The sequence below is a fragment of the Ricinus communis genome, chromosome 3 (assembly GCF_019578655.1).
Source record: "Ricinus communis isolate WT05 ecotype wild-type chromosome 3, ASM1957865v1, whole genome shotgun sequence".
Classification (NCBI taxonomy): Eukaryota; Viridiplantae; Streptophyta; class Magnoliopsida; order Malpighiales; family Euphorbiaceae; genus Ricinus; species Ricinus communis.
Window position 1 is genome coordinate 22395396 of NC_063258.1, and position 26391 is coordinate 22421786.

At 27.5% G+C, this 26391-nt stretch overlaps 2 protein-coding genes across 2 annotated transcripts; both read right to left on the reverse strand.

The window, feature by feature from the left end:
- Positions 1-13525: 13525 nt before the first annotated feature.
- Positions 13526-17130, reverse strand: LOC8262026 (probable receptor-like serine/threonine-protein kinase At5g57670). The gene is made up of 9 exons (XM_048371633.1): positions 16655-17130; positions 16428-16555; positions 16164-16282; positions 15948-16063; positions 15359-15769; positions 14891-15145; positions 14540-14697; positions 14236-14451; positions 13526-13922 (listed from the first exon to the last, which is right to left on the reverse strand). Exons 1-9 carry the CDS (start codon positions 16788-16790, stop codon positions 13626-13628), a joined length of 1836 nt encoding a protein of 611 aa, XP_048227590.1. The 5' UTR covers positions 16791-17130; the 3' UTR covers positions 13526-13625.
- A 2378-nt stretch (positions 17131-19508) lies between these two features.
- Positions 19509-22024, reverse strand: LOC8262025 (PTI1-like tyrosine-protein kinase At3g15890). Its single transcript, XM_002534297.3, has 4 exons — positions 21899-22024; positions 21609-21768; positions 21065-21327; positions 19509-20638 (listed from the first exon to the last, which is right to left on the reverse strand). The coding sequence occupies exons 1-4, from the start codon at positions 21943-21945 to the stop codon at positions 19939-19941; spliced, it is 1170 nt and encodes a 389-aa protein (XP_002534343.2). The 5' UTR covers positions 21946-22024; the 3' UTR covers positions 19509-19938.
- Between the last annotated feature and the right edge of the window lie 4367 nt (positions 22025-26391).

Here is a 26391-nt window from a genome sequence, read left to right on the forward strand (position 1 = left end):
CAAATTAGCTTTGTTTATATATATAAATAAGAATTATTTTATTCAAACTGCAATTATAAAATTTGAAAATAAGAAAATATATGTAACGTTAGAAAGTCTTTTCTATTAACCTATCTTTTTCATTGAGGGAAAAATAAATAAATTTACTAAAAGTGGTGTTAAATTATTAAAATATGTTCTTTAACGTGGGGTTATTTAGTCATTTATTAAATACGCATATATTAATATTAAAATTAATATATGTTAGCATGAGAAATAATTATTTAATTAGTAAATAATTCATTTTACTATTTAAAGTAAATTTGTTTGATATGCTCTATAACCAATTTATTTAATTTTTTTGAATAATTTATAAAATTAATTTCATTTACAATATACAATTATTTGCATGTAATAAGCATTATTTGTTTATTCTATTTCTTTTAAAAATCGGATTTTAATATTAAGCTATAAGAAAATTAATAATAGATAAAAGAAAAAAGCAATACTAAACTGGCCCACCCCACACAATGCAAATAGTCAAATACATATCTTTTTCGTTAAAAAGGTTTTTTAAGTTTTAATAATTTAGCACCGACCATAAAACTAATTACATATGCATTGTAGCATATTTTATTCTACAAAAATGGGCCATAATTATTATTGGTGTACATGGAATACCATAAATTACTAGAACTGGTGTCCAATTAATGAATTTCAATTTACATCCGACTAATACTAAAATAACTAGAACTAGTCTTAGTCATTTAATTGGTTAACTTTTCATCTTTATAAGTTGTTAGTATTTCTTATTTTTTAACAAATTTAGAATTTAATTAATACATTTGAGTTTAAATTCAACCAATACTAAAATAATTAAAACTAGCTATTTGGTCGGTTGAACTTTTATTTTTATAAAATATTAATATTTCTTATTTCTTAACGATTTGAGATCTCTTGGATAATATATAAGTCAAAATAATTACAACTAAACAAAATTCTTTTTCAAACTTCAGAATTAAAAAGATGTAATGTTCTTTGAACTGAAAATTATACAATTTGAATGAGCTCTGTTTTTGGCCGGTGGCAGGAAAATACCCATGAGAAGCTAAGCTTTTCAGTCATTTAAATGGCAGAATTGTTTATCATTGAACTGTGTGTACGTGTATACAAATTTTGGCAGTGGGAAGGAAATTTCTTGCCAAGTCCTTGTGCCTTGATCGTATAATTTGATTTGAATGTTTTTGAGTTTTACAAGCTGTTAATACCAAAATCAAGACTCTCAGCTTGGCCAACAGTTGGATTATAAATGCAGCTGGACGGTACTCATTTCTAAAGGCTAACTCTAAATAAATAAAAGTATGTAATTTACATATAGTAAGTTAGAATTAACATAATGCCATATTTGATTTAAATTCATAAAAAATTTATTTTATTTATAAAAAAGACATAAAAAAAAGAAGATAAAATGGGATAAATAAAAATTACTGAAATAAAATATATAGTTTTAATATTAGCTTGGTTAGTTTTCACTTTAAAGAAAATCAAACTAATTTCAATAAAAGAATGAAAACCTTAAAAAATTAATATATATCTTAAAATATTTAACAATTGAAAACATAAAAAAATAAAAATAAAAGATTTAAACTAGTGATACAATCAACTAGAATGGGTCTTAAAAGAAAAAGGATTATAAGAAAAAAAGTAAGATATCCGTCCAATAAGAATCTGAATTTGAGCCTATTTATAATTATTTAAATTTATTGCAAACAAAAATATTTTATCACATTACTTATACTCATTTCAAATTCTATTAATACTACTCGTATATTATGTAAATCTACCAAATCCGTAGTGGATATTAACTAAGTAATAGATACTGTACTTGTTAAAATCTATTTATATAAATAAATTTTGGTTAATGAAATAAATACCAACTTAATAAACTTGGTAAATATATACTAATGAAATCATAGAAATTAATTTAGATTAACAAGATAACCTATTATAATAAAATAAAAATACTAATTAGATAAAAAATAATTCTAAATTCTAAACTAATAAGATAAGAGTTTAGTATATAAATAAAAATATTAATATCAAATAAATATTTGTTATCCGTGAATATAAAGATTCTATTTAAATTATTCAAAAATTATCAAAAACTAAATTCAAATTTATCTAAATTCAACCATAAATTTTGTAAAAATAAAATAGAATTAGATACTTAAAAATATGGGTAGTGGAGGGTTTTTAAATTGGCATGAATCCATGAATACATAAATTTGCTATTCATTCTATTCTTAAGGAATTTTTCCATGTTGAGCATTTAGGAGATAGTTTCTCAATAATTAAAATCTCATAAAGCTGATGATATTATTATTATTATCCTTTTAATACAACAATGGGATCCAATGCATAGCCATTAAATTTGTTACAATTAAGTCCTGCATGTACTAACCTAGGAACATTCTATACCCATAAATTACATTTTATGTTGTTTCTATTAAGAAAAAAAAAAAAAAAGCTTTTGTAATTGTGTCTCTTCAGATGTCCAGGGATGACTAGTTAATTATGCTTCTATATACAAACTGAGTAAAATGGTTTGTCATCTTTTTTCTCTTTTCTTTTTCTTTGAAAAAAGAGCAATGAGTCATAAAAGAATTATAGTTTCAATTAATTGAAATTGATCAGTTAATTATCAGTTTTTTAATTAATAAAAAATTAAAATAATCAAATAAAAAATTATCATATATATTTTTTTTGTTTTTTTATATTACATTATTTATCCTTTAATATTTAGAAGTTATTAAAATCCTTTTTTAATAAATTTTTTATTAAACAATCATTAATTAAATTTTATTTTATACTCTTTGTCTTCTAATTTTTAGTATAATATATAAATTATTTTTTATATTTATTTATCATACTAAAATCTCTTTAGGTATTAAAAGTCAATTCAATTAAAAAAACTAAATTGATAAAAAAATCTAATTTGATACTCAAGCTTTTTATTAAAGCTATAATTCTACTTTAACAAAAAATTTATTTTGATAATTCTGAATTAAATTATATGAATTTTTAATATTTTGATAAATACTTTTAAAATATTTTAATTTTATTAGTATATAATTTTACTAGAAATTATTAAGTAATAAAAAGCACTAATTAATTTTTTTATATATATATTAAAATTAATTCTTACACAGAAATTAAATAAAAGAGTTCTAGTATTAATATATAAATTATAAGAGCCGACTTGTACATTATACTAAAAATTATAGTTAAATATTATTTAACAGAGTTTCTGATAAAAAAAGTCTTAAATATAAAAATATAAAATAAAATGATGAAAAATATAATATCTAAGTATGAAAGAGTATTCAGTATAATATAGGAGCTAAATAATAATTATTCAAAATAAAATCAGTTACCTAACTAACTTGAAAACCAGTGAAGTAGTTGTCCGAACCGGTTAACAATTGATTGATAACATAACATGTTGACCCGTTAAAAAATCTAGAAAATAATATATAATTATAAAAGCAAAAAACGTGTTGAAATATATAGAATCTTAATCGGTTAACCGAACCAGCAATTTTTATGACAAAAATCAAAAGTAATAAATGGTCAAAACAATTTTATTTTTAAAAACAAAACCAAATCAACGGATTCGATTAATTGATTATTTTTTTAATTATTTCTCGCCCTACCCATTATGTTGGATCTATAGATTGTGGGCTCTCTATAAACTAGTGGATAACATTCTTTTGGGACCTTTCTCTCTAATTTCCCAATACTAAATATAGTGGTCCTCTCATATTAAAATAGAAGGAAAAAAAAATGGCGATTTAAATGTAATATATTAATGCAAAATTAACAAGTAGAAAGCTCTTATTATCCGGTTAAAAAAAATCGATAAAAAAATTTTTAAAAAAAAAAAAAAAAGAGAAAATTGTCTTAAATTTCAGCTCAATGGATATCAAGCCTGAAAGAAGAGATTATTCTAATGGATGATCTCCTCTAAATTTAATGCTATTGAGATATATAATTTTTATATATTTACGGCTAGTTTAATTAATTTAGAGCGTATTGGATAAAAATTATAAATAATAAAATATTATTTTAAAAGTTTTAATGCAGCTGCATATTTAAAGCTCGTCAGAATTCAAATTTAAAATTTTAATTAAACTAAAATGAATGAAAATCTGAAACTGCGTTGTATTTAGTTATTAACATTTTGATTAACACAACATATGACAATTGACAAGTGTGTAATGAAGAGTTTGAGACTTATCTTTATAGGCTTGGCAAATAGAAGCCTTGTGACATACTATTCTTTTATGTTTCTAATGTATTTGGAAAATGTTTAAGCTTCATAATACTAATAGAAACAATGGTTTGGGGGTTGTCGGGACGGGAGTGGCCAAATATTGCTCAACACAGGAGAGTGTATTAATGAGGTCTGAGACACTTAGATTGCTGAATCTTATTATGCCATTCTATATGATTTATTTTTAGCTTGGGGATGCAGGGTTCTATCAACTTCTGGCTGAATCGGATTGTTTGAGTTTGATCACAGCTTCATAATAAATAATAGTAACAATAAATTAGAAATAGGCATGAGTTCGAATTCCATAAGTATTATAAAACTTAGCAGTTGAAAGGAGAAATATCTGTCCAGAATAGGAAAGGAAACGATAATTAAATTGGTGAGATAATAATATAAATGGTGACTAAATTTTTATTAAATTCTTTTTAATTCAATTTATTTTAATTATTTAATTATAATTTTTAGTTATAATTTAGTCACCTTATTAATACAAAATTAATATGTCATATATCTCTCTTTTAATTTTTTTTATTGACTATTTATGTTGCGTGTTAAATTTTTATTTGTGAAGTAATTAAATTGAAATAAATTAAAATAAAATAAATTAAAATTTTAGGACCAAAATAAAACTAACTATTTATATCATTTATCCCTCAAATTAGTAAAATAATTTATTTATATCTATGTAATGGGCTGCTTTCAACTTCTAATTTCAATTTGTGACAGGATTAATTCATTGACATCCACCCTTTGGTGGGGAGGACAGGAAGAGGAGCACTGTATTCACTTGGTGGTTTGGCCAACTATAGTTCTGAATAAAAAGAATACTGGTATGGTTTTCAAGACATTCATACTTTTAATCCAGCCCTTCTTACTAAACAATACAGAGCTTGTTGTTTGATGAAGATTTATTGCTAGCTAGGACTCTTTAGCTAGATATATATTGTCTTAAATGCTATCCTTCATACTGAATTCGGCAATAATACTATCTCTAATGCACATAAAAAAAATTTCACTTATGTTATTAAAATTAATATTTAGTAACTATTTAAAAAAAGAAGAGATACGGTATTAGAATCGATATGTATTTTTATTTTACGTTCCTATGATCCGGAACTGATATAAGTTCAAGCAATCACGCGCCTTTAGTATCAAACCTGTAAAGGACCTAATCCTTCTTGTTATTGACATAGAATCTGAATGTCAAACATGCTTCAACTCTTTGCAAATTGAGTGCCCAGTTAATATTTCTTCTTACTTGCTATGGATATAAAGACTTCTATTGAATATATTCTTTTTCAGGTTTCCTAACATGAAACTCTAGAGACATGAAAAAGAGTAGCATCTTTAGGTTTTGATTTCATAATGTTCTCTTGGAGGAGGAAATTCCTCCTAATGCTGTATTGATTGATCAACAGCTTTGCATGGCCTTTTCTCGGTGTATAATTTCCATTTAATAGAAAAAGAGTTGAATGTACATGATAAAGTAGATTGATATTATACATTTCTCTTATTATATGATTATAATATAATAGATATTTACAAATAAACAAGTAGTAAATGAACAACTCGAACTATCAATAAATAATATTAAGAAATTATAAAAACTCAGCTTTTGTAATCGGTGAGAATTGAACCTGAGGCATTTGTGTTAGGGTTTCAGCCTTAATCACTGGACTAAAAACTTATTGGTCTAATAATTACTAAGGTACGAGCTACCAAAGATTTCTTAAATGTAGAAAGTAACAAAGCTTGACATGGGTTGTTTTAATTCATGCTATGGTGACTACGTCGTAAACTATACAATACATTTGTTATAAAAATAAAAATTTATCTAATGTAAAAGAAAATATTCGAACTTAAAACGTTTCACTCTCAAAAATAAATATTTTTATCACTTGAACTTGATATTAAATTTTATTATTTTATAACTATAAACTATTAATTAATTAATATATGGTTTTATCTAGCATATAAATTGCAAAAGATTTTTATCTAGATTTAGAAAATTAATAACAAAGCTTAAAGCGGCCACAACAACAAAAATTCATTTAATCACAATAGACCGTGTTAGCATATCATTTTTAAATTTAAAGTCTTGATACAATGATGTCAATAACCATTACATACAGTAAATAATAGAAAATAGTTTCCATTAATATATAGTTCATATGATCCATTAAGCTTTCAATGAATAAAAAAGAAAAAGTTAAAAAACAATCCCCTTGTTCATAAAAGATAAAGAATCTTTTTTATAGGAAGAATCCTTTTAAAATTAAAAAAAAAAAAAAAAAAAAAAAAAAAAAAAAACCAACAAGGAAAAATAAAACATACAAAGCAAAACCACCATAAAAATTACTTTTCATGTCTCTTGATCTCTCTTCATCTTCCTTTAAGCCTAAGCCCTCTATGTTTCCTTTAGTTGTTGTCGGTTTCGCTGCATTAGTGGCAGCCCTTTTTCTCCTCTTGTTGTTTTTCACGTTTAGCTGTCTATTATATCATTTATAGCTCTTTTTTTCTTCTTTTTCTTTTCTTTCTTTTGCAATTTTATCCTCTCTTGGCATCCTTTAAGGTTTGCTTTGAGTTTTTCAATATAATTATCTATGAAAAAGATCTAATTTGTTCATATCTTATCAAGATCTGTAGCTTTTCTGATTTTTTCAAGTAAGTATAATTTTGAATTCTAAAAAATAATACTTTATTTTTTTCGATAAAATCAATTTCAAAAATTTAAAATATTGAATACATTTAGTCAGAATTTAGAAGAAGCTAATCCGAGTTAGCTTCTTCAATAATTTTTACATAAAAATTTTATATTGGGTTTTTCAACTTCTTTAAATGGCATAATAATTTCAATAATTCTCCATGTGATTTATGTTCTATAAGTTAATCTATAAATAAATCTATTCATTGTGTTGGAAGAAAGATTTGTGTGTCATTAATGTCAAATCCATAATTGTCCAAAAGAGAAAATCTGTTAATTATCCAAAATCAAAAGGGCAAAAGAAAAAAAAGAGAAGAAAAATCTTCTGATATCAGATTGAGGGGATAATGAACAAAAATAGAGGGTCAGGGTCCGCTTGCATGTGAAGTGGGAGGTGGGATCCAGAAGAAGCAGACACAATGGTGGACCCAACCACAACCCCCCCTTCACGTGCGGCCCCGGCCCATGCCAGTGTTAAGGGGTTGCATTGTAGGCTAGCCCTTGTCTGAGCAGAAGTGGTCCATGATATGCCCTTCATTACTGCTGCAGTTCTCACTTTTGTCCGCTTGCTCAATTCAGTCAACGGCTTGGATTAAAACATACTGTATCAGCCGATTCAATCGAAAATTGGTATTCAATCCGATTTAATAATTTATTATATGATTAAAATTTAGAATTGAATTAAATTGAATCGGATTAAATTAGAAAACATTATCTTAATCGATTTTTATTGTTCTAGTTTTGAAAAGACTGATTAAAACTCTATTTTTCCTATTTGAGTTTTCAATTATGAAATTATTGTTTCACTTTCTACATACAAAATAATTGAAGGTGTTGAGAGAGGGATACAATGTTTATGCCTCTAGCAAGAATTAATTTTATCAGAATATTATATGAATAAATGAGGATTTAAATTTAGAAAAGAAAATATCCAATATTAAATTAATTCATTTAACAAGTAAAGGTATTATCAAATTCTATGAAATGTCAAGGGAAATTAATTACCTTCCAATGTGTCGAATCGTAAAAATTATATTTACGATTTATATTTTATTAAGTTAAATAAACAAAAGAAAGAAAAACTTGGGAGCAAAAAATATTTTACCCTTTACAAACAGATAAATTATGATTTGTTTTTTCAAAACAGACAAATCATGGTTTTACACATGGCTAAAGACAAGAAAATGTTTAGCTATCCAATTGCAAAATATCTGTCCGTCATTATTAATATAAATTCAAAGTCACAGCCCACAGCCTTGAAAGGATTACGATAGAATTTATTTTAGAGCAATTCTTTTTTTTTTTTTATTTCACCTATTTATCGTTTTTCTTTGAGAATTGAATACATGCATCCTTAGAGAAAGAAAAGTTTAAAAAAATTTATCCTATCCATCTCTTTTCTTTTCTTTCGATTTTTTATATTTATCAAAATTGCGTCTTTTTGGTTTATTGCTGATATTTTTTTTTATATTATCGGTAATTTTTATATTTGTATTTATTAATTTTAATAGATAACTATTAGCATATTTTTTAAAAAAATTTATAGTTTTTTATTATAAAATAATTAAATTCTTTTTTTAATATGAGTTTTATGATTATCAACTGTGAAAGTGTTGTGTTATCTTTTTATGAGAGTAATAAAAAGAAAAAATAAATTTAATTTAATATTTAAATAATTAGATTCGTCAAAAATACTTATAAAGTCAATATAGCTAGTTCTACTAAGTGAAGTATTTTTTCTGTAAATTATAATTTTTTACACCATTAATACAATTAATAATTATTAAAAATAAATATTTACATATATCTCTTGACATTTAATATTTATTTTAATTTTTTATATTAAAATGCATTTGTTATTTTTTATTACTGAAATATCTATATTTTTTCTAAAAGAAATACAGAAATTCATAAGTTTGGATACCATTAATTATTACTTTTCTCTTTTAGATTATATTATTAGTTAATACTTTCAAAAGATTTAATTTATTTTTATTTTTAAACTTAATATTAAATATCTAACTAATAAAAAATAATTCTTTTATCAAACTAGATATTTTTTTTTAATTTTAAGGTATGACAATATTAAATTACACTTTTTAATTAATACTTCTTTATCCCATTAGAATAAAAGACTAAGCATTGTAAATACCAATGTAGTTTTATGCTATTCTTTTTTTTTTTCAATATATTATGAGTTAAAGATGTTTCAGTTTTTGGTTTTAAAAAAAAAGATATTTTAATCTTTGTAATTTTGATGAATATGTGAAAGATCAAATAATAACTAGTGAACTCAAGACTTTTTTTTTCTCATTGTTTTATATGTAATTTAATTTTATAAAAAGTTTAAAATAAAAAACGATGTTAATATCATTACTATTCTTAGATATTATGTTTGGATTGTGCCAAATCTCGAGCAATTAAAGATATTAATATTTTATCTTTTGTTAGAAATGAAGATTTATTATTGCTAATAATAAATGCTAAATTCTAATTTGATTTATGTAAAAAAACTCTAATTTGATAAATTTTAATTTTAAATGAGTTTAATATTATTATATAATCAAAGATATAATTAGAAATATTACTTAATTATATTTTTATAAATATTCAAATTAAAATATGCTTTAATTAAATATTTTGATACTTATATTAAATTTAAGAACCAGCTTTGTATTATTAATTAAATCTTGTACTAGATTGACTTATGTTTAAAAGCAAAAGATATAGCAGTTATTAACGGAATAAGAAAAAGAATATAAGAGTGTGTTCACTTATAGAAAATTATGTCTAATTTTTTTTAAAATTAAATAAAAATAAAAAATAAAACTTTGTATTTACTTGTGCTATTTTTCTAAAATGAAAATAGAAAACAGTTTTTATATTTTTAAAATTATAATTAAATTTTAAAAACAAGTTAAACATGTTCACTTATTTTAAATGAAAATAAGAAATTTTTACTTCATTTATTTCAAGAAGTTTTATGTAAGATAAATATATTTTATAAATTTTTTACACTTTTCTTAAAAATTAAAAAATAATTCCAAGTAAGAGAGCTGATATAGTTAATATGGTAAAATATCTGGAAGAGAAACATAATTTTCTGTACATTTTAACAATGTGTGTCTCATATTGTGCCCTTGTACAATTTCTATACAAATATTGACACTAAAATATTGTAAAAGTAGATTAAAAGCTTTTATTTGAATAAGTGAAATTTAGATTTTGACTGTTTTTAAGAAATCACTATTATTAAATTAAGATGTCAATTGTATGAATAATAAATTTTGCAGTATGTATAGTAAAATAAATATAAAATAGAAGCTCTTTTTAGAAATATATTTAATAAAATATTTTAGTTCTCAAAATTTTAATGGAAATATCAAGCTTCGTTTAATTGTAGAATTTATTATTTTTATTTCCTAATTTTAAAAAATAATACTTTTTACTTTCAAAAAAATTTATAACACATATTTATTTGTTATTATATAATTCCTTTTTTCATTTGGATAATGTTTAAAATTTAAAATATAAAATTAAATAAATAAATCAAATTATTATTTTTTTTAAATGAAAATAAGTGTATAAAAATATAAATATAAGAAATAGACATATTAAAACTCAATTTTCAAAGTCTTTTAAAGTGTAGCTAAAATTTTAAAATTATCAAAAAATATTTTTTATTTTTATTTTAGAAAAGTAAAAAAATAAACACAAAATTTTATTGTTATCTTCACTTATTTTTTTATAAAAAACTGATATAGTTATTTTATAATTAAACCTACCTCAGTTTCTCTTTTTCTTTGGGAGAAATAAGTATTCTTTGGAAAGTGTAATAAGCCCATGTTAGATTGGCAAAAGGGCCTTCAAATTGATTGGACTATTGTTGGATCTGGACCACTGAAATTTATTGGTGCATCAAAGAACTAACCATTCACCAATATGTTTTTGTTTCAGAATAATGTAATTGTTAAAGAAAAATGAGAAAATTTCACAAATACTGAAAATGGGGCACACTTTATTACAAATACGGTGTCCCATAATTTATTATAAAAATATCGGAATTTTAAAATAATATTAAACATATCTAAATTTTTAAATATAATATAAAAATTACCTAATTTTTTGAAATAAAATATAAAACCTAAAAGCAGATAATAAATCAACACAAATTCATTAAATCAAATAAAAAAAAATAGATTGATGAAATTTTACTTCCAAAATCCAGTTTAAAGCCAAAATCGATAACTATATTAAAAAAAAATATTAGTTTCGAATCTTTCAAATAAAATTATAAATCTTACATAGTTGTTTTATTTTTCTTCAAATTAAAACCAACATTGATGAGATCGACACATTTACAGAATTTTTAAAAATAATTAATCAATCCGAATTGATTTTAGAAAATTAAATCTGAAAAAAAAAAATAAAACACAAACCCAGAAATAATGTTAATCTATTATACAAAAAAAAAAACACCAAAAGTAAACCAAAAAATCAATATATTAGAAAAACATATCTAATATCATAAAAATAAATAAAAATATTGATTTGTGGTAAAAATAAACTAAAAAACAACATAATTGAAAGTAAATTATAATATAATAAAAAATAAACTATTTAAAATAAAAATGTTGATTTTTTGTAAAATAAATAAAAAATCATAAACAAAAAAAACAAAAAAACATATTAGAAGGTAAATCATAGCATGATAAAAATAAACAAAAAAATGCTAACTTATTATGAAATAAATAAAAGATATTAAATTGTGGTAAAAATAAACTAAAAGATTAATATACTTGAAGGTAAATTATAGCATAATAAAAAATAAATTAAAATTTGTATATTTTGAAACCAAATATTCTTTTGTAATAAGAATTAAAACAAATATAAATAAAAAATAGAAAAACAAGAAAAATCAAACATAACATGCATATGATATGTAATATGACATATGACACATCAAATTATTTGACCATCTAACGTGAGTGCATAATAAAAGGACACATGGCATACATGCAAAATGTCACACTAAAAACATTTAAAAAAATATCACACATAGCATGCATGTATAAATAAAGATTCTTTCTCATTTTTTTATTTTCTACCATTTTTATTTTTTGACTCCTTCAATTTTCTTGTTCTGTTTCTCTTCTTTAATTATGACTTTATTTTATTTTTATCTTCAAAAATAAAAATTCATTCTCCATTTTTGCTTGAAAGATGCCTCATTTTATCATTTTTTTCACTTATAAAATACACATAACATTTATGCAAATAAAAATAAAATTCTTTCTTTCTTTTTTTCTTTACCACATATTATCAATCATTAACAACTCCATTTTTTTTCTTATTTAATATATTTTGAAATTATTCAATTCTCTTTTCCATTTCTCTTTCATTGAGTACTTTTCTAACTATTTAATTGTAAAGCTATTTATTATAACTATTGTCAATCTCTTTAATATTATATTTAAGAAATATTTACTGATTAAAATGAAACTATTTAAATTTAATAAGAATCATTTAAATGGATTTTGTAGAAAAAATATAATTTTTTTATTAAATATGCTGAATAATTCTTTTTTAATAAAAAAAATATAATAATCAATTGTCAGTTTTTTCTAATATATTCACATTCATTTTTTTATTGTTTGAAATTCTTTAGAAAAAAATGGGAAGACAACCCATTAAAGAAAATAAGAAATAAAAAATACCGTAAAAAGAAAAAAAAAAAACGTATGAAAAAACACGGCAGCGTAACCAAGTCTCATGGCGAGTTCAGTTTTTCTTTATTCCTTTTAAAACTTTACAATATAATTTTTATTGTTTGTTAGATGAAATCAATTGGGTCAATCAGACACAACTGTACCTTACCTCATTTGCCCTAATTTATTTTGTAAACTATACCTTAGTATTTTGCTGGATACTTTTCCCCTTTTTATTCTTTTTCTTCTTTCATTTGAGTTTTATTTGAGATGTTTTTAATGAAGCTGCAATGTTTAGTTTTCCTTTTTCTATTTTTGATAATATAATATTCCTTTTTCTCAAAAAGAAAAATAAGAATTGCGATCTATCAATGCACTTTTTAAAATTTTTTTCTTTTAAATTTTAAAAATTAATTAAAAAATAGTTAAAATTGATATTTCTTTACAAGAAAATTAAGTTTGATAAAAATAATTTAGGAAAAATAAAAGAATCAAATTTCGTTTTTAACACTCGCTATGAATTGCAAATAGTATAAATAAAATTTTATCTTAATACATAATAGTAAAAAATTTTATTTGATTCAGTTGGATATTCGTATCTATACACCAAATTTATAGATGATTAATATGTTTTTTAATTATAAATATAAAATATATGTCAATTATCCAATACTAAAATATAAAATAGTTGTATGTATACATGTTAGTTTTTTTTATTTGTTATGTAATATATCCACCCCTGTAAGTAAGAATCTTCCCATATTAATATTTAGCTACAACCAAACCCATGGCTTAATTTTGTTACCTGAAAAAGGCCCTCTTATTATGAGGCAAAATTCTTGTCCTTAAAGAAAAAGAACAAAAGAAGAAATTACAGACATGAAAATAAGAAAAGCTGAAACTACAAATAATCCTCTAAAACAATATCAACGGGAACATCATATCCAAAAACCATGGAGTAATCATCCAAGTCTTCAGAGGTAAACTTAGGCATTCTCCAGGTTTTTGCAACTTCAGAGTCACTGCCAGATGTTAGAAGCTCTAACACTTCGCTCATTGATGGGCGCCATATTGATGATTGTCTCACACAATATGAAGCTGTTAGCACTACTTTGTGCATTTGATCTTCATCAAATTTTCCTTCTAGTTCCGGATCAGCCAGCTCTGTTAAGCTTCCAGATTCCATCAAAGGCTTTGCCTGCACATTTCAGTGCTGTTTAATTTTTACAGATATAATTTACATTTGGGATAAATACAAAAAGAATTACCCTGTGCTTTCATTCATTGGCAAAAACAGTTCTGCAAATTTTTTGTGATAAAGACTACCATGCGGTTTACTCTGTGAATAAATTGCTGCCAAGTATGCTAACACCATTGCATAGTATTGCACTCTATGGTTTTTGTTTGTGACATTTTCATAATGACTTATTGAATGGAAGTTAGATAAATAATTATAGCAGAAAATTCTCCATGAAGAATATTAAAATGGAAAAAAGCATATATGTGCATACCCATATAAGAAGGTTTTGCTTTGATGAGTCCACAGGTCTCCGGCCAGATATAATCTCCAAGAGCAGGACCCCGAATGCAAAAACATCAGTTTTTTCATCCACAATTCCGTGCATGAAATACTCTGGTGCCAAGTATCCAAATGTACCCTCAATTGGAATGACAGCATGGTGAGTCCACTTGTTAGGAAGCCATTTCGCCAGCCCAAAATCAGTTATCTACACAAACAGTAACAGGGGAATTAACAAAAGAAAATGAAATAAGAAATTCAAAAGTGCTATAGTTTTTCTTGCAATGCTTATTCACCTGTGGTTCATAATCAGGTCCAAGAAGAACATTGGAGGCTTTTATGTCACGGTGTATTATTCTGTGCTTGCAGCATTTATGCAGATAGTGTAAACCTTTAGCCACTCCCAGGGCAATCTTGTATCTTAATTCCCACTCCAGTGACTTGCTTGTTTTTCCTGATGATCATCCAAACATTTTCTGTTTCAATTCCCAGAAAAGTGGTATAATTCTAACATGGTGCAAAAATTCTACAAGTCAATAATGGTTTAATAATCAAAACATAGCAATTTGCCGTGTAAAATGTCTTTAATTAACGCATTCAAGATCAAATAGTCATCAGGTTTTTGTGAATAGAATATGTTGGTTTACCATGCAATGCAGAAGCCAGAGTTCCATTCTGAGAAAAATTGAAAATGAGATAAAATCCATTCTCAATGCAGCAGCCAACTAAGTTAGCAGTATTGGGATGGCAAACATGTCCAATAATGCCTAATTCTGTCAGGAAATCTTTCTCCTTGGTAGCATCCTTGTTGTCCTTAGCTAACCTCTTCACAGCAATTGTTCTTCCATCAGAAAGATCACCTCTATACACTTCTGAATAGCCGCCTCGCCCTACTATATTATCTGTTGAATATTGTTTCTACATCAGATTAGCAGCATAATACCAACATAAGCTAAAAATGTGTCATTGGGCTAGTAAGCCAGTTGTCAAGTGCTTTCCTCAAAGTCAAGTATCCTGACAGCCTATTTCTCTTTGAACATTTGAAAGAATCCAAATGAGAAAAAGAAAGAAAGAACACAAAGAAAAGCACATGAACCTGAAATTGGCATTCTTACCTGTATGGAAGTTATTTGTGGCATTGGCAATCTCTTCATAGCTGAAGCAATTGAGCAAAGGCTGTTGCTTTTCTTTATTGGAAAAGCTGCCATTTCTTTTTCTTAAAGGTGAAGTAAAGATTGAGGAGATAATTTTACAGGCAGAGATTTGCTTTCTTGATTTCGATCCGGTTCTGAACTTGGGAGGCAGCGGTGATTCTATGCTACTTGAGCCTTCAATGCTAATGGAATCATCTTCTGTGCTGTGAGATTCTCCATCAACTTCAGCTAGTACAGTTCTTGGTGATGGACTTTTCTGACTCTTTGTTTCTGATCCATTATCCTTCTCAACAAGGGAATCGGTTCTTCCACTGTTGAAACTGTTGGAAAGATTGTAATTGCATAACCACCTTGAACTCGATTGAGGAATTTCTGCAATGAGTGAAAAATTAACTAGGAGTTGGTTTTGTTGCTACCAGAGAAACTTTCTTGAAGAATTAAGTTAACATTCTATGCTACCAGAGGAGTCTGGTTGGTATTCTCATATCGTTTTAAGGGCTTACTATGCTGAAAAAAGAAAAAGAGAATAGAAAAGAAACAGAACACTCACCTTTCACCAACGTTGAAATTGAATTCTTTGGAGGTTGTTCACATTTCCCAATAGAAATCACTGTACAGCCTTCAGGGGCATGCTTGAAACAATACCTTATAACATCATGCCAAGTTCTAGTCCGCACCAGGAAAAAATAAGAAAAAGGGCAATGTCATTTATGAATGATCAAATGAAAGAACAACGAAAATCTGAAACACAAGCTTCCATTCTCACCTATTTGATCTGCTTCTCAAGCCGTGAAGAATAAGATAGTCAGCTGAAATTGATTTTACTTCCTCAATTAGACCTTTAGATATGCTAGAGCTAAATCCTACTCTAGCCTCCAAATTGATCTGAAAGATAGTGAAATAGAACACCAAACTTGGCCTTAATGACATTGGCAATTCTAATCAGAACATACATTATGCAGGATTACAAGAAAAGTGTATATATATATATATATATATATATATATATATATATATATATATTATATACCTGCTTAGATTGGCAAGTCGTTGCAAATTCTCCAAGCATAGAAATAACATGAGTTTTCGCTTGGCGAATTTGTGATTGTCTTCTCCTAATCAATTCACGCTGCTTCTTCTTCTTCTTCGTCTCACCAACTATATATTTAGCAAAAAAAAAAAATGTAACAAATACAAGAAACAAACAATCTGCACTAAAATTTAATTTTCAGAGTATAAATGGAAAGAGATGCTAACCAAGAACATGGACAGCAACAATGTGGTCATTAGGCTGAGCAAGAACAGTAATTGCCCATGACAGAAGCTCTTTGCTATCATCAGGGTCTAAAGAAAGGCCAATTAGTATTTTAGCAGGAGCTCCTGAAGGGGTCATTTTTTTGACTGTAAAACTCAATGTTTCTTGGCTTTTTTTTGCACAAGTAGTATTGCTGGAATATAATGGACACACAGGGAGAGTGAAACTGAGGAGCTTAATAATGACTAGAAGGGAGCAACAGAATGATTAAGGTTAGTAGATTAGGTTTGATTGTATAATATAGTCTTGTTTAACAAGGCATAGGAAAAGGGTAATTTACAATGGCAAAGAGATTGGAAGAAGTGATTTATTTAGAATTATAAGTCTTATGGTTGGGTGCTTTGAGGTATAAGCAAAGGTGGTAGAAAAATGGGGCTATATGTATTTGATATGTCTTGCTATTTAAGCTAAACAAAAACTTCAGGAATTGGATAGACAAGAAGTACTAGTTTGTGGGATTTGGTAGGAGAGGGTCTATTTATTTGCCACTTAAGAAAGAGAGAAGAGGCCCTTTACCTTTCATCATAAACGAAAACGTTGCAATGAAACTAACGGTTTCACTTTCCACATGGGAGAGAGAGAGAGATTCTTTATTCAATTAAGAGAACGAGACAATTGCAGTTTCGTATTGGACTGTACACTCCAACCTTACATATGGCAATATCATATTTATATACTTTTGTCTTCCTCATGTGCATCAGATGTATATATATTTGATATTATTGCAACAGAATGTGCAATTTCAAATTTAACCCACAAAAAATATCCTGGAATTCTACATGCTTTCATTTCTTTTTTCATCAAATAAGTTCTTTGATTCTGTAATTTTATATAATTTCATAAGTTTTTCTGTGAAATTCGAATTTGAAATCTCCTGGTAAAAGTCTGAAATACCTACAACCGATTAACAACAAAAAGTTATTCATTTCCGAAACATATATATAGTTTTGCAGAAAGGTGTTAATAGCAAGGAGAATTAGATGGTTGCTTTTCCATGAACATTTGACAGTTCGGCACTAGCACATTTCCTTTTAAAAGTTTTGCTTTCTTTCTCCCCTGCAGCTGAAACTTTACTTAAAAGCTCCATTGATGGCACTATTTCTAGCATTTACCTAACCTTGAGCACTCCACTGCTCTACTATATCTTCTTGTGTAAAGTGAGTGAACCCATGAACACTATTATTATTTCAAATTTTTCTTTTCCATTTTTTGTTTGTTATTTACTTTAGGGTGGCCTGGCCCCCCATTACTCTCCCTATTAAATTTGTCAGCAAAACAAATTTCAGAAAATTACAATTACACTGTTACTTCACGAACTTCATTCACAAATTCACTAGATGTTAGAGAGGCAGTCCTACTTACCATCAGGATAGCTGCAGCAGGTGGTTTTGGTCTTTATTGTGTCAGATTCCAAGGTTGTGATTGATGCTACATTAGAACAAAATCAATACACCTTGAGAGATCTGTTTAGCCATTTAGGGTATCAGGAACTCATCCCATAATGATTACGTAGGTTAATTTTTATCTAAAATCTGGAATATATTTCTATTTATATACTAAATTAATAGATAATTAACATATAATTATTAATTTTATATAATAAAATATGTATCATTCTCATAATTATTTTGATATAAATCTAAATAATAATTTCCCGTCATCTAATAACTTGGCCGATTGATCGGCGAGAGACATGGGCAATTTTTTTTTTTTTCGTGTCTAGTTCTCTAGTGATCCTGTGGCATCAGATTCAACTTCTTGTGCTCTCTCTCATTACTTAATTTTTTTTAATAGTAATGATAATGATGATGATGAATTACATAAATATGCTATACTCTTTTGTTGCCAAATTGCTTCATTAAGGGATTTTCTGAATATATTTAAGCCAACTGATTATCAATGATGAGACACTCTTAATGCATTGCTAGACATAATCTTTTAATGAGTGATGCCTAAGCCATGGCAATATAATAGTCTAATGATTGGGTGACTAACACAAAATTCCACCCTCTGCATTTTATGGGTGTATGTACAACATAAAATTCTAATCAAAGAGGATTCCCAATATTTCAAAGGGAAGGAAAAGAAATAACAAAGTGATGTATTCTGAAACATAATTGGATTGTAATCATAAAATACTCCGTTTCTTTGTAAAAGTTACAATATCAAAAAATCAAAAATTAAATCATTTGATAAAAATATATGTAATCTGTGTATAATAGCATAAAAAAGCCAGTAATATTTAGGTAAAGATCTAAATCTAGACAGTATAAAAAATGACTTATATAATATGATCATAAAAATGACTTACATAAATTATATGTATAAATTTTATAACAAGCATTTATGAATTTAGGGTATGTTTGGTTCGACTGATTAATGCAGTTGGTAATTTGTGGCTAATAGTTGGTAGCTAATAGCCGATAACTGGTAGCTAAAGACTGATAAATTGAACTGTTTCGTAAAATTTTATTAGGAGTTGCTGTTAGTATGTTAAATGACGATTGATAGTATAACTTATTATTAAATATTTTTTAATTTATTATATTATATTCAATAATATAAATTATTAAAAATAACTTATAACAATTAAAAATATTATAGTTAATTTTATTTAGCTCAATTATAAAATATTTATAAATTTGATTTTAAAAATAAAAATAAAATTTAATTTCTACTAATAAAAATTTCTAATTTTAAATATCATATTATGAATGTCATAATTATTTAACTATTAAGAATAATTTTAAAATAATAACTATTTATTGTAAAATAAAAAAAATTTAATTATATGAGATCAATTTAAAATAAATTATTATTAATAAATTTTAATAAGAATAATAATGTCCAAATAAAAAATAATCAAATATTCTATAAGCTGATAAAAAAAATACTAAAATAGAAATAATACAGTCAGCAGCTAATTGTGACTAAATCAGCCATCAATTGTTATTTTTTAAATCTTTATTAAATACTTTAATATAACTTTCAGTGAGCAAAAATTACTAGCTGCATCAAATTTCTAAATCGAATACCTTCTTAGTCGATCTTCATATGAATAAGATTTCTTACTTCACATTTTCCTTGTAATTAAAAGAAAAAAAAGTGTACATAAATAAATATTATATATAATGGATCAACAAACTTTCCGCCTGCAATAATAGAAATATTAAATTAATTATTCGTCTTCGTATTGACAAAATATGTGGAGAATAAACAAGTTGTCCTACACATATTTAGCCATTTTCATATTATCACCAAGACGCCTGTAAGGATCTTGCATTTTCTGAACCTCCATTGCACCAAAAACACCGTACTCACTTTCATCAGGGTCGCCGCCACCACCACCACCATCATCACTAGTTTGGTCAAGTGCAAGCAATTCTTCCTTATATTTAGCACTGTCAATCCTTGTTTGCATCACTCTGCCTCTGGAATCGTACCCTTTAAGCATGCTGACCACTTCCTTCATACTGGGTCGCTTTTCGGGCTCATTTTGCACACATAAGGCAGCAACATTGATAGTCTGTTTAAGCTGAGTTTCATCAAAGTTTCCTCGAAGCCTGGGATCAACAAGGTCTTTGATTCTTCCTTTAATGATCAATGGCTCTGCCCATTCAGTTATAGTCCTCTTAACACCGCCGGGAAGCTTTTCTATAGGTTTTCTTCCGGTAATAATCTCTAGCAAGAGGATTCCAAAGCTATATACATCACAACTTTCAGAGACTTTTCCCCACATTGCATATTCAGGTGCTAAGTACCCCAATGTGCCTTTAACTCTAGTTGTCATATGACTAACACCTTCTGGTATTAGCTTTGCAAATCCAAAATCTGCAACTAATGGCTCAAAGTCTGAGTCCAATAGCACATTGCTTGCCTTTATGTCTCTATGAATGATGTGGGGTGTAACTTCATGGTGTAGGTACCTAAGAACATTAGATTCAGAAGTTGTGTTAGAACTTGTTATTGTTTTAGGTTGTTCATAAAAACATATCAGGACATATTGGCTACACTGACACTCAGCACCTGCACAGTGTCTAAAAAAATTTCATTTCACCTTAATTAAAAAGCATATATGTAGATTTATCTGATGATTTTTTAATTACTTTATATGTGAAGTATTAAATAATTCTACCACGAAAGTATGGGTATAATATAATATATAAAGCACCATATTATAATATTAAATATGAGAAATGAAGCTTAGGCTATATTAGAAAAACATATTATTGTGTCTTTTCTCGTAGTTGTAAATTGACCTAAAATTGAATATCATATAGGACTTGTTGTTAAAATTATATAAGGTGAATTTGAATTTGAATTTGAAATGAGAGTGTAGATTAGTCACTAACAAGAGGCCTTCTGCTGAACCAATGACAATCTTCATCCTCCTCCTCCAATCTAATTGCACTTCACCAGCAAATTGACCATGGAGATGAGACAATAAGCTTAGGTTAGGCATGTAATCATACACTATAAGCCGTTGATCTGTCCCAACGCAGTATCCCCTTAGCCCTAGCAAATTCCTGTGCCGAACCCTTCCAAGCACTTCTACTTCCACAGCAAATTCCATTTCTGCTTTTGAGTTCATCGCTTTCAACTTTTTCACTGCAATCTACCATCAATAAACCATAAAAATACCTTCGACTTTAGACTTCATCAAATTTAACTTAAGTGTAAATTATTGAGCCCACAATCAAACTTTTTTAGTAATAAAATGGGAGGCATATATGCTATCTCATCCTTCATACTATAAACTTGCACTAAGTGAGTTTTTACCGTTACAACGAGTGTAAAAAAATGATTATTTCCTATGGTATAGTCTACTGCCTGTTAACCCTCGCATGGTTGAAAATAAAAATATTACATTGTATAAAAGTATCATAAAATATGTACCTGAAGACCGTCGGTGGTTTTACCCCAGTAGACACTGCCGAATCCACCTTCTCCAAGCTTGTTATCATCACTGAAACCATTAGTTGCAGCATGTAACTCCTTGTACGTGAAAAGCCTCCATGAAGTAGCAGTATTATTCCCTCCACCAATTAAGTTTGCCCTGCCAATACACAACCAATCAAATAATATGACTGTAGCTAGTTAACACTAATGGAGTTTAGCACTCAAGCATAGAGATGAAAGATTAATATAGTATATTATTATTGAATATTGTGCATATATATTTATACCCATCATCGATCTTCTCATTGCCACAACAACTTAAGGATGATCCCATAGTGCAAAAAGCTATGGGAGTACTTCCTCTCACAAGGTACTCAGTTTGATTTGTACCCTCAAAGGGAAAGCTTAATTGATCTGTTGTAAACAGAGAATATAAAGAAAAGGAAATAAATATGGCTATTTTCTATTGCAATTCTAGCCGACCCTGGCCGGCCTGTGTTTAGTAAGCAGCTGGTCTGAACGGATTTAACTAAGTATTATTAATGGAAGCTGTTTAATTAAATAATGAGTTGACAATAATTAGAAGTTAGGATTAGCTTAGGTCAGTCATTTTAGTAATAATTAATTAAAACGTAAACACTTTTTTGTCTACCATTAATTATTGCAGTTGCGATATACACTGAGTTAACCTTTTCATCATCTAAGTGCACCTACTAGACTTAGGCTAGCAGTCTGTCGGGAAAAGATTCAAATTTAAAATTTCCTGCCTTTATTTTAACCAGAAGAAAAACTTCCATCCAAGTAAGATCTATAATTATAAAAGACTGATATAAATATGTGTAGACGAGATGATAAGAATTTTTTCTAATTTAATTAAAATTTTAAATTCGAACTTTTGACATGCAGCTTCATTAAAATTTTTAAAACAGTGTTTTATCATCTATAAAAATTTTGCCATACATGTTCTAAATTAACTCTACATATATAATTTGATGTAATTTATTACGATTTAGTGAATCATTCACTAAACAAGTAATAAATATTAAAAAAATACATAAACAAATATTATATTATTGTAATTATAAATATTAAATTTAAAGGTAATTATTGTTTCAGAAAAAAAAAGTAATTATATTTAGTTTAACATATTGAATATATCTAAAAATCTCTTCCTTTATAACGAATAATTTATAAATAAAGAAAGCTACTATAATTCATAAATCTTGACTTATTGATTTTTTATAAATCAAAATAAATAAAAATATTATTTGAACATAAATATATAATGGAAATAATAATATGACTGGACCAAGATTTCATTGACCAACATTTTATCATTTTTCTTATATATATTTATCATCTATGCACAAAAGGAGTTCAATTTTTATAACATGTATACTTTATAGACTTAATATTGTTAAAGAAAAAGAAAAGGAAGAAAGGTGTAAAAAAAGATTGTGTCGTATCAGTGTGTCTGTCTCATGCGAGTGTCTAGGAAGCTGCCAATTGGCTTCATTTTCTTAGTCAAAGGCACCATTTTGTCAACGAGTTCCATTATTAAGTATTTCCGTTGCAGCTTAAGATTACAAACATGTCATTACACACGGACAATGAAAGCATATGCTTTTATTCCTTTATAAATCACAAGTCATTATAGCATGTGCATGCCGTATTTCACATTTATAGGTATATAACATATTACAATGAGTATTTAACCGCCAAGGGCCCGTAGATAAGATAATAACTCTCTGTTTAATCTTTAGAATTACATTTAATTCTAGACTTAATTAAACCATAAAATTATTTTATATTAAATATTATTTAGTACAAATATGTTAATTTATAGAATTAACTAATTTTAATTTTATAATTCTACGTTTATAGAATTATTTAACCAGATAAATAATTGTTATAATATTAAATTACTAAAATACTCTTTGTCCTATATATAAAACTTGTATTTCTTATTTTTTTCTTAAAAAATCTTTTAAGTTTATTCATCCAGTCTGCATCAATTTTTTGGCTTGAACTACTATTTTTTACTTTAGGATATACTGATATAAGCATAGATAATGTGAAATAAATTAAAAAATTAAGGTCATTTTAGAGAAACAAAATAAAAACTCAAGGTTATTTTAGGGATCGAAATTTTATTAATTATGCATTAGTGATCCCATTGGATATGGCTTACTAATATCATGGGGAGCTTGGTTTTAGGTAAGACTTATCTCATAAATTAGTTAAGTCTTTATGATTATTAAGCTCAACCTTTATCATATATACCAAACATAGTGTTACTTACTAATACTATGGCTTAGTTAAATAATCATCACGTACCAAACAAATTTCTTCTAGCTTAACTCGAGTTCGAATTTAGATATACAGCTGCATTACAATTCTTGAGGTAATATTTTACTACTCATAAGTATCCTATTCGACACGCTCTAAATTAATTCTAGATATATGTATATAAAAAAGAAATAACTTTAACCTCTTAGAGTAAGTTATCAGGTTTTAATGGATCTCCCTTCCTCTTCTTCTACCACTTTGTCAATGAGTTCAATTATTACGTATTCTAGTTGCCGAGTAAGATTACAGATATGTTATTACACAGTTACAACAAAAGCATATGTCTTTGTTCTTTCTATAAATTATAATTCCTTCCAGCATGCATCTAGTGTATTTTATACCTATAGATATAACATATTATATTGAGTAAACAAAAAACAAATTTTAACTTATTAGAGTAAATTATCAAGTTTTAATGGATGCTTCTCACTTCCTTTTTCATTTCTGTTACTTATTCAACAAATGGTAGATAATAGATTTTAATAATTGAAACTAAAAATTAAAAATTTAATTACTATAATTGCACTACATGCATACTAAAAAAAGCTATAAATTATAGAAAAGAGATACGTTAAAATTACAATACATGTCTTTAATATAATGAAATAGAATATAAAGCTATACAAGGGAGATTATTTTTGGACATAAAAGGGTACATAACTTGGTAATATGTAATATGTTTGGATAAAGGCGACATTCGATATTCGAACCCTATGAGGGAGCAAATTGCAGACTCGAGGAACAAAAATAAGTTTTGTAAGTTCCATAATGGTCATGGGTCATGACACCGAGGACTGCATTCATCTCAAAAGAGAGATTGAAAAGTTAATTGAGAGAATTAAAAAGTTAATTGAGAGAGGTCACCTTAAGCGGTTCATTGCTGGGGGAGAGGGTCAGTTCGGCAAAAGCAGAGGTTCTGGGGGATCCAGAGGATCAAGGGATAGAGATCAGGAGAGGTCCTCGGAAAAAAAGATAGGACATAAGTGGAGATGTGAACGTGATCTTTGGCGGAGCCATGTTTGTTGCTAAAAGCTCCAAGAGAAAAAGGGGCCAAGTTATGATGGTCGAGCATGAAAAGCTCCCAGATATAGTCTTCTAAGAAAAAGATGGAGAGGAAATTGAGATGCCTCACCAGGACGCCCTAGTAATCTCAGAATTTATTGAGAACTACTGGGTAAAGAGGCTATTCATTGATCACGGAAGCGCAGTCAACATCATGGCTCTAAAGTGCTATAAGGCCATTGGTGGTGGGGTAATGAATCTGAAACCTTGTACGACACCACTTCTAGGCTTAGGTAGCCAACCAGTGCAACCTTTAGGAATTGCAGAGTTGACTGTGGAGCTCGGACAGAAAACTAGAAAGGTGGACAAAATAAAAGGGTTAACCAATATGTGGCGAACTTCATTCATGATAGTCGATATCCTATTCGCATACGACGTAGTCTTCGGGTGACCTATGTTGATGGAAACTAAAGTAGCCATGAGCATTCACTATCTAAAGCTGAAAATACTAACTTCCATAAGGGTAATAACCGTGCTTGGCAATTAGAAGGCATCAAGAGAATGCTATCTTACTAAGTTAAAAGGGATCTTGTCAAGCACTTCCAGTAGAAGCTCCATTACATCCAACTAAAGAGGGTCTGGCAAGGCAGAATTAATAGGGGAATTAAGAATATTCAGTTTGGGTCGAGAACTAGAGAAGTTGGTCCAAATTGGCACTGAGCATTCAGAGCAAACAACTCGGAGAGTAGATCAAGTGCTTGCTGAGAAAAAACACATGTTCGCCAGCTCGCCCTCTAAGATTGTTATTGTAGATCCGAGCATCATCTCCCATCAGCTAAATGTGAGCCCGAGCTCCATGCCCGCGAAATAAAAGAAGAGAAGTCTTGCACCTGAGAGGCAGATATCCATAGCGGAGGAAGTTAATAAACTGCTAAAGGCAAGATTTATCAAGTCAGTAATGTATCTAGACTGGATAGCGAATGTGGTATTAGTAAAGAAGCCGAATGGAAGATGGCAGATGTGTGTAGAGTTCACAGATCTAAACAGGGTGTACCCAAAGGATAACTATCCTCTACCTAATATCGATCAGTTGGCAGACTCCACTAGCAGTTATGAAGTTTACACTTTTATTGACGCTGCTCAGGGGTATCATTAGATTAAAATGTTCAAGTAGAATGAGGAAAAAACTACTTTTGTGATGGATATTGGCACCTTCTGCTACACGGTTATGCCTTTCGGTCTAAAGAACGCTGGAGCAACATACTAAAGATTGGTAAACGATATGTTTAAGGACTAGATCGATAAAACTGTGGAGGTGTATGTAGATGACATGATCATCAAATCAGCAAGGGCCGAGGATCATGCTAGAGATTTGAAAGAAGCATTCAACATCCTAAAAAGTTACCAGCTTAAGCTAAATCCTGAGCCA